At 50.5% G+C, this 16,822-nt stretch overlaps 2 protein-coding genes across 2 annotated transcripts in view; one reads left to right on the top strand and one right to left on the bottom strand.

Annotated features, from left to right (window-relative positions):
• The window catches only part of Clip4 (CAP-Gly domain containing linker protein family member 4), a 118,835-nt gene that overhangs the window by 93,823 nt on the left and 8,190 nt on the right, over positions 1-16,822 (bottom strand). The gene's annotated exons all lie outside the window — the stretch shown is intronic.
• Pcare (photoreceptor cilium actin regulator) lies at positions 2,414-11,794 on the top strand. The gene is made up of 2 exons (XM_006990702.4): positions 2,414-6,066; positions 10,623-11,794. Exons 1-2 carry the CDS (start codon positions 2,414-2,416, stop codon positions 10,834-10,836), a joined length of 3,867 nt encoding a protein of 1,288 aa, XP_006990764.1. The 3' UTR covers positions 10,837-11,794.

Raw genomic sequence — 16,822 nt, 5'->3', positions numbered from 1 at the left:
AGCCAGGCAGATCTCTGTGAGTTCGAGGCCAGCCTGGGCTACCAAGTGAGTTCCAGGAAAGGTGCAAAGCTACACAAGAGAAACCCTGTCTCAAAAAACCAAAAAAAAAAAAAAAATTAAAAACTGACAATAAGCTAGTTGTCCAAAAACGAGAAATGGTTAAATATTAGCCCTCTGCAGAAAGATGGAACCGTGATGTTTAAGAGTAGAGAAATAGCAATGTGAAGCCTCAGAGAATCAGCCAGGCCCCAAGCATAGAACCTTTCCATGCAGATGGGGATAGTAAAACAAAAAAAAAAAAAATACCAAGATGGAGTCAGAGGGCTTAGAACACACTGTTGGCAGGTATTTCCAGAAAATTTCAGAAAAGATTAGGCCTTGGTAATTCAGGTGATTTTCACTATGATAAGTGGTCTAGCATGGTCTTAGGGGGAGTAATAAATTGAGTTGAGTGGTTGCCAGACCATTGATTGACTCAATCCCCAAAAGGGCCCAGTGAATCAAGTACCATTGTCTCCAGTTTAAAGATGGCCTCTGCCAGGCATGGTGGTACACACCTGTAATCCCAGTGCTCAGGAGGCCGGGGCAGGAGGGCTGTGTGTTTCAAACTAGCCTTAGCTACATAGCATGACCCTATCTTTATTTATTTATTTTTTAATTATCTTCTTCAGCAGAGTTAAATAGTTTTCTGAAGTTCCCCCAACTCAGCCTGCATGGCCATATACCTGTAATTCCCGTCTACCTAGAAGGCTGAGGCAGGACTATGGTGAGCCCCAAACCAACCTGAGCTACACAGTGAACCCTGTCTCCAAAAATAAAACATTAATAATAATAATGTCCCCAAGTCAACCCACATCTCCCTTTGCCAAGCTCTTACTCTCTGGAACATTTTGACATTACAACATGATGGTGTCTTCTACAAAGTTCACACTTGAAAATGTGCAATCAAGCTACAAATAATAATAATCATAACAACAACGATTGGAATAAGTTTCCAATTTCATGTTAGACAGCAGATTAGATGTGCCTGCTCTAGACTTCCCCCACAACAACGTTTAAAAGGAACTAGAGTTGGAGGTAGTGGTGCACACTTTTAATCCCAGCACTCAGGAGACAGAGGCAGGGGATCTCTGTGAGTTCACGGCCAGCCTGGTCTACAGAGCGAGATCCAAGCCAGCCAGGACTACATCTCATTATGTGTTGGAATTATGTTCTTAGGAGCAAATAACTCCACTGCCCAGGATGTGCTTGTTTTCCTATAAGACAGTTCAGTAGAAAGCCTCTCCCCAGAAGAGCATGACCCTGGGTGACAAGACAAGACAAGTAATGACAAGACTTGGTCTTGTATGACAGTGAGTTTCCCCCACCATCCTCCTCCAGGCCAGGAAGAACACGCTTCCTCCCATCTGGCTCCATTTTCCTCCTTTCTTTCTTTCCTTTTTTTTGGGGGGGATGCGGGGTGGGGTGGGAACTTTTTTCAAGACAGAGTTTCTCTGTGTAGCCCTGGCTGCCCTGTAACTCCCTCTGGAGACCAGGCTGGCCTCGAACTCAGAGCTCTGCCTGCCTCCGGGTGCTGGGATTAAAGGCGTGCCCCACCACCACCCAGCTTCTGACTCCATTTTCTATTGTTGCTTTTCTGGTCTCCCCTGGTATTTTTGTTTTGTCTTGCTTTGCTTTCATTTTTTTTTAAGACAGCATTTCACTCCGCAGCCCAGGCTAGCTTGGAACTCGTGTTGCAACCAGTTTAGCAATCCTCCTGCCCCAGCCTCCTGAATGGCAGAGTTTCAGGCATGCGACACTGTGCCCAGCATTTGGGTCTTCCTGCTAAAAGCAGGCCGGAACCCTTAGCTGCTTTGCCCTTATTAAGCTGTGAAGGTCACTTCTTCTCCAGGGTTTATAATCAGCCAGCCTTCACTTCCCTCCCACGACGTCTTGCCGAGCCTTTTGCAATTACGGCTCATTTCTCTGGGTTTCCTATGGCAGGCATCTGAGCAGAATTAAAGTATGAGCACGTGCGAAAATAATCTGCTTCCCAAGATAGTAAATGCTGAGAAGTTCTATATTAGAACACTCTCGGTGCTGACTGGCTGGGGCATGATTAACCTAATAAGCTTAAAGATCCACTCGCCATCCACATCTGTCAGGACATGAGCAAAACACAGGCCCATAATCCGTCAGACCGGGGCCCTTCAGAACTGTCCCACTGTTCGCCAGCAGCAGAGGCTTCAAAACTTAGAACAACAGGCATGTCTTTCTCTCCCTTGTGACGCGGGCTCCTAGTGTAGGAGGGTGTACTATGGACTCCCAATTTGGACTGGAGTTGCCCGGATGGACTAGCCAGAGAGCCTTCTGTTCCCGGGCCCAAGGATTCTCCAAAGACTGCGAAGGTAGAGGATGGTGACGGGCTGAAACCATGGGGTGCACACCATCCCACAGCGTTCTCGTCAACAGCGTTGCCAAGAGTGGCATTCAGTTTTTTAAGAAGCCCAAAGCACTTCTGCCAGGATGTCAGCGGGGCAGCCAGAAATGTCCCATCCCTTTGCTGGTTCAAAGCTCCACCTTCTGCGACCCTGGTGGGGAGCTGCACCTGGGACAGAGGTCAGCAGAGGAGCCAGCAAGTTCCAAGAGGCCCCAAACCATGACTGAAGGTCTTTGTCAGCTCGTGAACGATAGGAGAGGACTGCTTCCAGAAAGGCAAAGATTTCAGCTGAACGAATCACAAAGCCATGCAGCTACGGGCATGTCATTCAGGACAGAAGGCTCCCACGGGATACAAGAAGCAGATTTTGCCGAGCAAAAGAATGAGGAAAACATTCCCCAGGGGACCTCAAAATGGGACAGAAAGCCAGTGTGCCATCAGTCAGACAACCAGGGCCACTGCTACCAAACTATTCCTGAGTCAAAAGGCAAAGTGGACTTCCCTGAGCCCCTGGTAAAGGCCCACCAGCAGGCTTATGCCTATCTGCACAGCAGCCTTTCCAGATACGAAGCGATTCTGCGTCTCGCCCAGCAGGCCAGCCACACCCGGGAGCTGTTGCAGCCCATGCTTAGCTTCCTGCTGCTGTGCTCCGAGGAGGCCAACCAGCTTCTGGCAGAAATCTCCAGAGATGGAGAAGTGCTCCTCCAGGAAGTGAGAGGGGATCTGGCCTGGCCATCGGGGAAAGGCGAGCCCTGGGAACAGCCAGATCTCCTGCAACAGCTACTGCAGTATACGGTCACCAAGCTGCAGGTGGTCCAGAGCACAGTGGCGGCCCTCACTGGGAGCTTGCTGGAGGGTTCCAGCAGCTGCCTCAGCGCCAGTGCTAGCCACCTGGAGGGTAAGCTGAGCACCAAGAGAGGTCTAGATGAATGCCTCCTAAGAGCCCTGGGGCAACTAGAGAGCCTGACCACTGGCCATGGTGACCCTGGGCTGCTGGGTGCACCCTTGTGCTCTGAGGACAGTGGCATCGGGGCTGACAATGAGTCTGTGCAGTCCACGGAGAAGCTGGGCAAGCAACCCAGCTGGGATTTTGCAGCCGAGTCTGGAGAATGGAAGCCAGGGACTGCAGTCCAAGTGGAAGCCAGGCTGCCAGGGCATACCTGGCAGAAAGGTCCATACTGGACAGGTTCAGACAGACACCAAGACTGTCCACTGTCGAGGCCTGGGATAGGCAAGGTTCAGCCTGCAGCACAGGATAAAGCCAGGAGTTCTGGTGCCTCCGGCACAGGCCCGGAAGCAGTCACCTCCAGGCCTCCAGAGGCTGCCCAAAGCATTCTGCAGGATTCCCTGGGGGTTGAGACCCCTATGCCAACATGTTTTTCTCAGAGCTCTGGATTGGTGGATGCTTCATCCCTGAGTGAAGACGAGGACAGTAGCCCAGAGGAAGAAGATGATGTTAGCCCCACAGATCTGCACTCTGAGCAACAGAAAGCATCACCTTCAAGACCACGGTCCTCACCTGCCACGCGGGAAAGCCTGTTCCAGCCATACTCCAGGAAGCTTAGGGGGCCCCAGGCCCAGGAAATGATTCTGAAGATGAAAGAGGCCATCAGTGAAAGGATCAAGTTTGTCCCTGTGCCTTCCAGACCCCAGGACTGGGCTGAGGAGGAGGAAGGGAGAACAATGGTCCCCCCAAGACCTAACACAGCCAGTGGCAGCAGGCGGACCCCCGAAAGACAAAGGAGGTCACAATCGGAGGGATGTCTTAAGAGCCACATGGAAGACCCCACCCTCCAGGAGCTGAGGAGGGTCCAGACAGACCTCAGTCGGAGGCTGGAGGTATTTTATGCCCAGGGTGCCACCCGTCAGGGGCAGAAGAGGGAACAACTTCTGCCATCCAGGGCATCAGTGCGGTGGCCCCCTTCCAACTGCAAGGTGAGTCCCAGTAGCGCCATGGGCAAGTTCAAGGCCTCCCTCACCAAAAATTTCAGCATTCTGCCCAATCAAGACAAGAGCATCTTGCAAAGAGGTAGTCGCTTCCCTGGCCGCGACCAGCCCTGCCAGGAGAAGGCTGAGAAGCTGCCAAATGCCATCTTTTGTGGTGAGAAGAACAGTAGGGTTCCCAGGGACACTGAATGGGACGTCAGGGGCTGTCCCACCAGAACATCAGTGAAAAAGCTTATTGAGACCTTCAGTCCCAATGAGAGTCTGAGGACACCAAGGGACTCCAGGAATTTGGGGCCAAGGCCCTGTCTCAGGAGGTGGGGGGTCCCTGCCATGCCTCCCAGATTTCCTATCTACAGGGGGCTAGCCCCTCTGTATCCTAAGCCCCAAATTTCTCCAGCAGTAGGCAGAGACCCTCTCAAGGTAGGCATGGGCTGGAGACCTTCCGCACCCCTTCCCTCTCTTCCTCCGGCAGAAGCGTCCAAGAGTGAAGACAACATCTGTGAAGCGGAGCCAGACCTAGAGAATCTCCCTCCGCCGCCTCTGGAAATCCTGATGGACAAATCGTTCACTGCTCTGGAGGCCCCAGAGAGCAGCCAGCCAGCAGAGAGCTCTGTGGAAGAGACCCTGGAAACGGGGCTACAAGAATCTAGCCTGCCGAGAAAAACATGGGCTTCCCCGAAGCTGAAAGCTTCCATGAGCCCCATGGACTTGCTCCCGAGCAAGGGCCCTGGCAGCTCCCTGACACTCCCCAGCACCGGGCCAGGAGTCACCAGGAATGTGGGCAATTCCAGAAAGCTGACTTTGGACCTGAACTGCCAGCAAACAGTGAGCCCAAGCCCAGAGGCAGAGGGTCGGGGGGCTCGGATTCACGCACAAGCAGAGAATACTGCAAGCTTTTTGGAGCATCCCCCCCACAAGGCAGTGCCCTGGCACCACACTAACCCCACGTCTGGGCAAAGCAGGACCTTAGAACCCAGCCCGGCCAGACCTTCGCGAGGTCCACACTCTGCAGAAGCATCCAGGAAGGGCCCCGAGAGAAGCCCTCCAGGATTCAGAAAAGCCTCTCCCACCCGCGCACAGCGGGACTCCCAAGGAGACAGGAAGCTGCAGAGCGCGCCCCCTTCTCATGGACTGTCCCAGCCAGGCCTCCCTGCTGTTCTCAGCTCCCCCAGCCCACCTCTGAGCCCCAGGACACTGAGCCCACCAGCCACAAAGAAGCCAACTTCCCCGCCTTGCCAGTACCCGCAGCCCAGCCCAGCCCAGGCCAGCCCTCCTGTCCAACGGACCGAAACCAACACCCCTTCCTCCGCCTCCTCTTCATCCCCCTCGGTGTCTCCCTCTCAGGGGTCCAAGGAGACAAGCCACTCTGGGGACGGTGAAGCCACCACGGCTAAAGCACCTAGGAACACGTGTTCCATATTCTGCCCAGCCCCCTCCTCTCTGTTTGAAGCTCAATCGTCGTTCTCAATATCCCCTCCACGGATGCTACCAGAACCGGGGGGCCCTTTGAGGACCCCAACAGAAGGCTGGAGGGGCAGCTGGGGGCCACAGCCGAGGGCAGATTCGCAGAGGAGAACAGCTCAGAGAGCCCTCAACCCTCTGCCTTTCGTCAGAAGGACAGCTTCAGACCGCCCGCGCCAGCACGGTGACCCACCTCAGCTGCCCGGCTGCTCTTGGGAATCCCATCCCTGCCAAAGCAGGTAAGAGATGTCTCGCCGCTACCCAAGCAGAGCGGGTGGGCTCTTCGGACTGTCGAGGGTAGCAGTTTTCAAACTCTGTTCCAAAGGGAGAGGCAGTGGGGGAAAAAGAGCTGAGATGTGGAGAATGGCCAGGTCTCCCCCTTGGCCATGAATGACTGGGTTTTCACCCTGCCCCCGGGGCTGGCTCACTGCCTGCCTGAACCCAGCACCCAGAGTCCGTTCTCTCTTCCCCTGGAAGGTTCTCTGTCAGGTCCCAGGACCCTTTAAACTCTGAAACAGGCACCAAAACTACACAGAGAAACCCTGTCTCAAAACACCCCCCCATGCACAAAAAAAAAAAAAAAAAAAAAAAAAATGAGAACCCAGTAGTTTTTATGTTTTTACATGTATGATTACACCTACTATTTTTATCATAAGTTTAAACTGAGAAATACTTAAATGTTTTTAAAGAATAAGCCCATTGTAGACTCACATAAATAGTATATTTCTGCAAAAACAAAACAAGAAGTGTATTTCCTTTTTGTTGTTTCAAGACAGGGCTGGCATTAAACACAATCCTCCTGCCTCGGCCTCCTGAGTTCTGGGATTACAGGAGGGAGGGAGAGATTTGATGAGAGTATTGCCATCTTGCATTTTGCGGACTTGTGGGTATCAACTAGCTTATTCTGTCAATCTGGCTGAATTCTCAGACTTGCTTCTATACGTCATACTGCACGTCCATGGATTCAAAACTCTCCCCACATGCCTAAGAGCGTGGACCAGTAACGCCTTCCAATGATAGTGAGAATAGGTTGAACCTTGAACTCCCCCCTCCCTGCAGAAACGTCTCTGAGATACCCAGGGGTCCATAGACCACATCTTAAAAACAGTTGGTCCTGAAAACAGGAAGAGAAATAGTGGAGTGGACCTCCCAGAGCCCCAAGGGCTTGGCTCCACGTCTCCACCAGCTTCAGACGTTTGCAGAGTAAGAGCGTTCATGAGCACCAGCGTGCAGAGGGTGAGCTGCCTGCCCTTCCTGCTCCGGGGAAGGCTGAACGGCCAGTGTGCCCATCTCAGCCGAGGAAAGTTGATACATGCTGTTGGCCCGATGTGCAGGTAGTGTGAGCACACAGCTGTGGGGAGCCAGAGCCAGCAGAACCCCATGGGCACTGAAAGGACTCCTATTTTTGATCGGTTGTTTTACAGAATACACAGGGGTGGATCTGGGGTGGGGGACACGTCAACCTGAGGTCTACTAGAAAAACACTCTATCGGGGCACTTGATATCAGATCAGACAAGCACTCCGACACCAGCTTGCTCCGGTTGTATGACTCACAGTTGTCTCAACCTGCAGTTCATTTCTGCCTGGGTGATACGCATCACAGGCTTTACAACGTGTCCAGGCATAAACGGTAATTTTTTTTTTTACAAAGTATTCGGTAGTCAATTTTAAATAAAGATAGTATCTCAGGAAAGTTGTGCATTGTAATAGTTCTATAACCTTCCCCAGCCACTTGAAAGAAATGAAATATTGATTATTTTTGCAAGAATCTTAACGTAACACTGATCTTTTCTTAAATCTGAAATGCACTTCCTATAGCACATTGGCTTTCATCTAAGAACCTCGATAAACACTACTTACTCTGTTATTAGATTTCTAAAACTGTGCCCTTCAGGAGAAGAGCTTGAGAGAGCAGGGACAATAAAGGGGCATTAATTAAAAACACTAACATTTTGAAAACAGCAGGAGCGTAAAATTGCTGAAGAAAATAATGCCCAGGCTTCTCCTCCAAATAGGGCAGCCTAAAAGGCTGTTTCATGTTCTGAATCTCAGTAGTGTGTGTGTGTGTGTGTGTGTGTGTGTGTGTGTGTGTATGTATGTGTGTGTGTGATTTGTGTATGGCAAGGAGGCATACTTGTGAGCGTGTGTGTGTGTGTGTGTGTGTGTGTGTGTGTGTGTGTGTGTAGGCATACTTGTGACTTGAAAGCGGAGCCTGGCCAAGGTCAAGTGGAGGTCACTTACCGATTGCCCCCATTCCCCCCACCTCCTTTTGGTGTGACTGTACCCTTATGCCATTCCAAAGTCTGAACACATGAAAGGGAAATGCCTGTCTCCCACCTACCCCCCCCTACACCAACGTGGGCATTTAGCACCTGGAAGCAGAAGCCCATCAGCAGGAAGGACATTGAGTCTTTGCCTCTGTGCAGAACGCAAGTATAATTTTCTGCCATCCTGCCTATGAAAGAACCACACCAGGGGCTTAGGCATGGCTTCCCCAAGACCACACAACACATGCCAGAGAGCCAGAGAGTGCTTCCAAAGCTGGGGTGGGCAGAGATATACTATGTCATCCCCATTATGGCATGCAGACTCGAGTGCCCTAGAGTTGTCTTGGACACCATTTCTGTCACTCAATGCTAGGCACAAGCTGCTTTGTAGAAAAAGAATGGCGTCTATATCCTCCTGTTCTGGGGCACCTGGGGATCAGGAACAGTCCTTGGAGGCATCCCCAGGAAATTCAGCCACTGAGCTTTGAGTCTTTGTGTGAATATACTGAATCCCCCGGTGAGAATGCATCTCTAGTCTCAAGATATTGGAGTTCTATAACACTCCGGAAGGGGCTAGACCAGTGCTTCTCAACCTTCCTAATGCTGCGACCCTTCAATACAGTTCCTCATGTTGTGGTGCCCTTCAAGCAAAATTATTTTCGTTGCTACTTCATAACTGTAATTTTGCTACTGTTATGAATCGTAATGTAAATATTCTTGGAGATAGAGGGTTGCCAAAGGGGTCATGGCCCACAGGTTGAGAACCACTGGTCTAGACTTTCTCCCCCTCCATACCATGCTTTTCATCGCTGCCTGACCTGAACTGGGAAGGCAGGAGGAGCGCTGTGCAAGTCCTGTGGGGTGCTTGGCTCAGGCTGCCCAGTGGCCAGCAGGGCAGCAGGTAGGCAGTCTGCCTCCCTAACAGTTCCAGGAAGAGCGAGAACCGCAACCACAGAGCGGCAGCCTGTCAAATTAGCAGGCGCCCAGCCTCAGCGTTTTGCAGATAATGGAACTTGGGTGGGGCTGAGAGAGATCAAATTTAGATTTTTCCTGCCACCACGTCAGCCTTCACGAAGCAGCACGTCTCCTTTCCTTCCTGCCCGCCCCTGGAAGGCAGAAAGCACCCAAGACTAGGGCAGGGGTGAGATACAACCTGTGTATGCTTCCTAGTCCCCCCAGGTCTCGGGAGAAATGAAGGCATTGAAGAAGCAGCTATGAGCTATAGACCCTGAGCACCTGGAGAGCCCTGGAACAGCCTGAGGCCCCCACTGGCTCTAAGGCACACGGTGGGCTCCTTGATCCTGAAATATATGAATGTGTGCCACCCTCTCCATCCTGTCTGCCTCCCACCTTGACCTTGTTCATATCCAAACACAGGTTTGTCTACTGGTTTGGCAATCCCATGTGCAGAATAAGCACACTACGTTCTAAAAGGCAAGAGTATGTTGCCACGGGAAGAGGGGCGGGCTTTACGGGGTGTGCAGGTGGAGGCAGGGCTCTTGGCTTGCTTTTGAAGTGACTGGGGGCTGTAGCCAAGGTCCAGTTCTCTGAGGCTCAGGTACCCAACTGCTGTACAACAGGTGGTCCCTAGAGTCCCTCCTGGGTGCAACTTCTTATAAAGCAGCACAATAGAGACAGCTTCCCATTATCCACTGACTATGTATATGGGAGTTGTGCACACAATTTTCCATTTCACCCAGTACCTGTGAGTCCTGGCGAGCTAGACACTGTTTTGATTTCCAGTTTACAAGGGAGAAAATTCAGACTCAGCGGGATTGATTCACATGCAGCAAGGCACACAGATGGCGAGAGCAAGAGCCAAGATTTCAACCCAGGCAGCCAGACTCAGCCTCCCCGAGCGACCCTGAGGCCAGCCTGCCCGCAGCCGGCCCTGTGTGGCTTTCGGAGTTAGTCCTGTCTACCCAGGCTTGCGCCATGCTTTTTCATAGCCGCATCCCATCCTCCCAGAGCATAGCCAGTTAGAGGTGGCATTCTGCGAGGGCCCCTTCCCCTTTCACAGGCCCTAGTCACGGCGGCGCTCAGCAGCTGGGAAACTCTAAACACACACTGAGACGGGGCCAAGCGGTTCCTGTTTGATTCCATTCAGGAAAAGAACGGCAACTGTACAAAGTCGGATTGATTTTTTTTCCCCTTGCTGTTGTTTTTAATTCAACTAAGCCTAGCTCTTTACAAACCAAGCAGTGTTTTAGGAAAACTAAACTAAACGAAAGGCCCAATTCTCCCAGGCATGTTGAGAGAGTTGCAGGATTCTAGGCATAGAGGAAAGAGCATGATGCAACCTGCTGGGAACGTACCGGGGAGCTGGTTCCCACTCCATCTAACCAGACCAGGCCCATGGAAAGGATAATCTAGCCTGGCAAGTGTGAAATGGAATAACAGAGGAAGTGGGAGGGGGGAGGAAGAGGCCGAGGAGAGTGGGGACCAAGGAAGGAGCCAGAAGGCACAGTAGAGGAGTGTCTGACCTGTCACGGTGCTCTCTCTTGGCCAGCAGCAGCAGCAGCAGCAGCAGCAGCAGCAGCAGCAGCAGCGAGAGCTCCAAGCAAGAACCCCCCTCCTGGAACAACTCCCGTGCCCCAGAATTGCAGGGCAGCGGCACCAAGCGGGCCTCTCCTCTGGAGCTCTGCGTGCTGGGCCACGGGCTGCAGCCAGAAGCCCGCATCGGCCGCAGCCAGGACAGATCCCAGCCAGAGTCACAGCACCAGCAGAAGGAAGTGGCCTGACATGTGGTCCACGGGGTCACACGGATGCCAGTCCCCCCTAGAACACACGAAGTAGACCTGAGGTGTTCCCCCGGCTCCGTGGATGGTGGGTAAACCAACTGGAACTGGAGTGTCTGGGCAAGACCTTGAAGACGCCCTGCCTAAGGGTCTGCAAAACCTTAAGCAGCAGCTGGGTTCCCGTCACAGCAAAGATGTTGCTTTGCCTTGGGTTTGAATGGTAATGGAGACTTTAGAGCCCACAGTGATACCCTTTTCAAGAGCTGGCCTTAATGAGAAGAAGGAAAGTACATTCATGCTTAGAGGGGTGTGTGTTTTACAAGATAACCAGCGGTGGACACCACATCCTTTTAACCACAGCCATGAGTGAAGTAGTGCCCTCTGGAGAAGAAAACCAAAGGTGTGGGGGAGCCCCCCCCACAGACACACACACACAAGGATCTTGCTGGAGTTCAGACAGATGTAAGAACAGAGCGCAAACAGGTCCGATGTGGGCGGCCTTAGACTCTGCATTCTTAACGAAGAATATTTCATGGCCTTTGATTATTCTATCACTGTACCTGCCTACAGTGTAAGACGTTGTACAAACAGTAGGAAGAGCACCGATTTTATTATTTGTTAAGGTTAAATGGTATGATGGTTCATGTTGTCCACGTGATGGAATCCAGAACCACTGAAGAGACTAGACTAGCCTTTGGTCATGTCTGGGAGGGATTTTCTAGGTTGAGTTCGTTGAGATAGGAAGACCCACCCTACTAGGATTGGCACCATTCCATGGGGGTGGGGGTGGGGTCAGAGGATCCTGAACAGCAGAAAGAGGAAGAAAACTACCTACCAGCATTCATTTCTTCCTGCTTCCTGACCGTGGATGCAGTGTGACCAGCGACCTCCGATTCCTGCCGTGACCACAACAGACTGCATCCCTCAACGTACAAGCCAAAATAAATCCTCCCTCTCTTAAGCGGCTTTTGTCAGGATGTTATGTCCCATATGTTAGAAGGGAAATTGACACATGTAGGTAGTTTCAACACACACAGCGTTGAAGTCTCCATGAAAAGCTTTGTCTAGAAGCGAATGGCTCCTGACATGAGACGATGAGGTAGGGTAGAGAGCATCCGGCCCCTCCAACCCACCCCAGCTTCCCCTGTTCATGCCGATGCTATGAACTTCAAAGCTCCCACTGACAGTCTTACCACCCTTGGCCTCAGTGTGTATCAAATTCTCTGGCTGAGCTAACCACCCACATGCTTCTTGGTCCGAGCGAACACAACCAAGCCTCCAAAACAAGAGGCCTGTTCTCTGCACCGGGTGGGGGCTGGAGCTCCGAGACAGGGAGGGGATGGTGCATTCTCACATGCCTGCCTCCCCACAAGCGTCTTGCCAAGTTTCTGCCTAGGTCATCTGCAGAGAAGTTCTGTTGGAGCGGGAAGGAAAGCAAAGAAGGGCACTCATGCCAAAACCCCTACTTCTGCCAGTGAGCTAGATACTCGCTGCAGACCCTGGAATGTTTCCATCCGGGGATGTGGAGTACTTTTTCTATTTAGAAAAGAATTTGCAGTAATTGGGTGATTCAATGCCTGCTCAGTGGGTTGTCAAAAGACAAGAGTTCTTCTCACCCACGGGTACAGCTAAGCAGGCTGAACTTAACCAGATCTGCTGCAAAGCTGGTGCTTTAAGTTGGAGAAAAGTACAGACCTCAAATCCTGTTTTGTTGTTGTTGTTAAAATGGATCATGGGCACAAGCACATGTTATCCTGGGTCCTGGAGCCTCCAGCTACCTCCTGCTCCCCTCTCCCCAGGCTCAGGCTTGTGACTCTGAGGACGTGAATCTCACCCGACCAGTCAGTCGTATTATTAAAAGGAGAGTGGCAGGGCTTTAGAGACACACCCGGAACGCCATGAAAATAAATGAGCAGGAGGCTCCATGGTCGGCCATGTTACACAGAGCTCTTAGCTCATGTTCGCTAATACGGCTGTGTTGACCTCAGGGCCGGACCTGAGCGACAGGTGTAGTTCTGGGATGAGCCTAGAACATACTGCCTTCAATTTGGGTACCACTAAATGGTTGGGCAGCTAGCTTGGGGAAGCAGCAGGCAGGGCTGGGCAAGTACAGCATCTCTGATCAAGCAGAAGCAAACCATGTCAGTGGCCTCTGAGAGCTCACCCACGTGCGAGCAGCTGTAGGGACCAGGGTTCTAGGGTTTAAAACAGTGTTTCTCGACCTGTGGGTCCGATCCCTTTGGAAGTCATATATCAGATGTCTGGCATATCAGATATTTACATTATGATTACTAACAGTAACAAAATTGCACGTATGAAGAAGCAGTGAACTAATTTTATGGTGTGGGGGGGGTCACCACATTGGGAGGTATATTAAAGGGAGGCAGCATTAGGAAGGTTGAGAACCACTGGTTTAAAGGATGGGGCTGGAGAGATGGCTCAGAGGTTAAGAGCCCTGCTTGTTCTTCCAAAGGTCCTGAGTTCAATTCCCAGCAACCACATGGTGGCTCACAACCATCTGTAGTGAGATCTTCTGGCCTGCAGGGGTATATGCAGACAGAACATTGTATACATAATAAATAAATAAATCTTTAAAAAAATAAAATAAAAATAAAGGATGATCCCTAGGGAGCTAATGAAACAAGGCAGGGCTCTAGCTGCTGGAACTGCACAGTGGGGACACGGGGGTCCCTGCAAGCATCATGGTTGGCAGGGGAAGGATCCGGGTGAGGTAAGAAGGATGTTCAGTTCAGCTCCATTTTGTTAGCCAGGGCTTGGTCCAACTTTGGAAGTCTGATGCCAAGTGATTTATTTGTTTTACAGTAAAACTTTGAAAAAACTTCCTGGTGATGATCATCTCAACAAAGCTTTGGGCGTGGCCACGTCAAAACTCTTTTGCAAAGCACATCTCTTTAGCAAAGCCCTCATTGACGTTTCTACTAGAATGAGTTCTATGGACTGAGAAACGTTGCTTAGGGGTCTGGGCCTAGGGAGGAAGAGTTTGCAATAAGCATAAGGATGGATTCTATTGACTGAGAAATGGTGCAAGTGAGATCTGGCTCCATAGACTAGCAGAAGATCACCAGGTTAGCAAACAACATTGACTCCAGCCTTCCAGGTGGACTTCTTGGATTAAAAAAAAAAAAAAGTCCGAGCGTTTAACAATTCTGGTTTCTCTAGTGCTTACGCATGAGCACGTGAACCTCGGGGTCCAGGTGGGTATAATTTTTTAAAGTTATGGTATCTGGAACCCAGATGCAAAGATGAACCTGATAATCCTAGGGAAAGGCAGACTACCAACCTAGGCCTCCCTTGTGTACAGCCCAACTGTAAAAGCTGAGGCTCGATTGAGCTCATTCATCACTGAGTGCCCCCAGCGCAGTGGTGAGAGCTAGAAACGACCAGCCTGAAACCAGGCCACATGCTGTATCATAGAGGGTCAGCACCCTAGACAGCTTCCTGGAAGAGCAAGGTATGAACTTCTGCCGGGCCCCATGAAAGTGCATGTTAAGGGTCTTCCAAAGACTAGGGCCTGCCCCTCACACACACACACCATGCCTTGCTGCAGGTAGCAGAGGTGGGGACAGCCGCTTTTGTTCCTGCCATCAGCCATAGATAGCACCTTCTTACCCCTCTAGAGGACTTCGTCATGCACTGAGAGCCTTGATGAGTTGCCATATGTCCCTACATGTCATGCCTGTGAGGCCCCAATTGCCACTAGACCCGGGAATCAATGGCAGTGTGCCGATGTGGTCCAGTGACCCACAGGCCTTGGGAATCCTAAGTCACCTTCTACCAGAGCATGTCAGGGGAGAGCTGCCGACGCTAAGGAGCTGGGAGCCAGAGAGGCAGTGAAATTCAAAGGTCAGGCAGTGTTGGCTGATACCAGAGCCCATGGGTTGCAAGATTTGGTTGTCATACATACCTCACCTAGCTTAAGTTACCCGTGAGTTAAACGCTGTACAAAAAAAAAAAAAATCAAACCCATTTCAAGTTGTCAAGCTTACAGCATCAAATCAATTGTATCCCTTCTGGAGACCAGGCCCTCCCCCAAATCCGTCTCTACGATTCTGCCATAGAGAGTATGGTAGCCATGAAGGGAAAGTTCAATCCAACAGGTTCTCAGATCCTTTTTATCTAGGCTCACCCACTCTGTCAAAGAGCCTTGCCCATGCTGGGTCAAATCCACTTCTTTTGCTCAACAGAGAAGACGATAGTTTTTGTTTAATTGTTTAGTAATTAAACCAATGGGCCCAACCCATCAGGCAAGCACTCACGAGTGTACTTTTTCCATTGTAGAGTTAGAAAGCAGCATGGAACATTGTTTTACCCATCATTCTTCATACCAGACGAGGGGGTGTCTCCACAGATCCACGGGGTACATCATATCCATATTCCTATTTGGGCCAACTCTCTACTGTGGGTGCACTTACAGCATCCACCCTCCATGCCCATGGGGACCTCAGAGCTGTAAGGAGGGAAGGTATCGGCCCAACTTTTACCCAACACATTTAGTAACATAGCAAACAGATCCGCCCCAGGGGAAAAACACAATCTTTTATTTCCATCAAAGCATTCACAGAGCAGGAAAAATGGTACAAATATAGTATTCCAGCAGAGCAGTGGCAGCTTTTTTGCAAGTATAAATACAATCTCCACGATGAAATATAACCTATCTCCACGGGCTGTGCTGTTGTTTACTCTAAGCTATATCTATTTCCCTCCCTTATGTCACATGCCCAGTCCAGATCCCCAAATATTCCAAACTGATAGAAACGCATGGCAGGCAGACCAAAGAGCTTATGCTCGACAAGGCTCAATTCATAAATCCTACGGTGTGAATGGAAGGAGTTTTGAGAAATGTATTCTTTTTCTAAAACAAACCAGTGTTTTGCATGTACCAGGGGAGCTGGGTACAGTGAATGATGCATGTTGGCATGTTTGTCAATTGATCATCTGGTCGACCGCTTACGGGCTGCCAAGCACCCACTCTGTCTTCCAAAGGAAATCTTTTCAAAGGTAATATATTTTTAAGTAGCCCCACATCAAAGATTTTGTCGAACCACCATAAAGCAAATGAGTTCTGAGCCTGTGTTCATAGAACATGGTATATTGCACTATCGTTTGCCTCCCGTGCCTACCTAAAGTTTAAAGAAAGTTCCATCAATCCATCCAGACGTTTTTATGAAATGTAATTAAAGATGCATTGCGCACGAGGAGGTACAAACAGTTAATTCACTCGGCTCTCTAATTCAATTTTATGGGGGAACTCAGATTCTACTGGCTTGATTATACTCGTGGACTTCAGAAAGCCACTTCGAGGATCATGTGTGGGCCCCGCACTGGGCTGACTTCCCACGGATCTAACCACCAGGGTTCTGAACCTGGCATCCCAGACACCCTGGCAGTCTGGTGCTTGAGCCAGGGTCTGACCTTGGTTGTAATGGTACTGGCAGGGCTTAGTCCATAGCCAACTTTGGTAAAAATGAACCAGGAACAGAGAATTAAAGAAGGGGGGAGGGTGTGGTGTAGATGTGGCTCAATCTTGGAAAACCAAAATTGTGCTCCAGGTGACTGGAATTGGGTGTGGGGTGGGGCACACCTGTCTAAACCACCTTTTTGAGCCATCTTAGAGAACTCAGAATACCATTGATTCTCTCTCTCTGTCTCTCTCTGTCTCTCTGTCTCTGTCTCTCTCTGTCTCTGTCTCTGTCTTTCTGTCTGTCTCTCTCTGTCTCTCTGTCTGTCTGTCTGTCTCTCTCTGTCTCTCTGTCTCTCTCTCTCTCTGTCTCTCTCTCTCTCTCTCTGTCTCTCTCTCGTGTGCATGTGTGTGTCTTGAGTGCTCACATCTGCCTGTCATTATTTCACAATTCTGATTAAGAACTCTGTATCATGTCTCCCTTTTTCTGTAGCTGCACACTGACCCCTAAAGAAAGTGAAGAATGACTCTCAGGAAACTGGGCCTGGGACCCGAACACATCAGTCCCAG

The sequence above is a fragment of the Peromyscus maniculatus genome, chromosome 22 (genome assembly GCF_049852395.1).
Source record: "Peromyscus maniculatus bairdii isolate BWxNUB_F1_BW_parent chromosome 22, HU_Pman_BW_mat_3.1, whole genome shotgun sequence".
NCBI lineage: Eukaryota > Metazoa > Chordata > Mammalia > Rodentia > Cricetidae > Peromyscus > Peromyscus maniculatus.
This window is presented reverse-complemented; position numbering and strand designations above follow the sequence as displayed.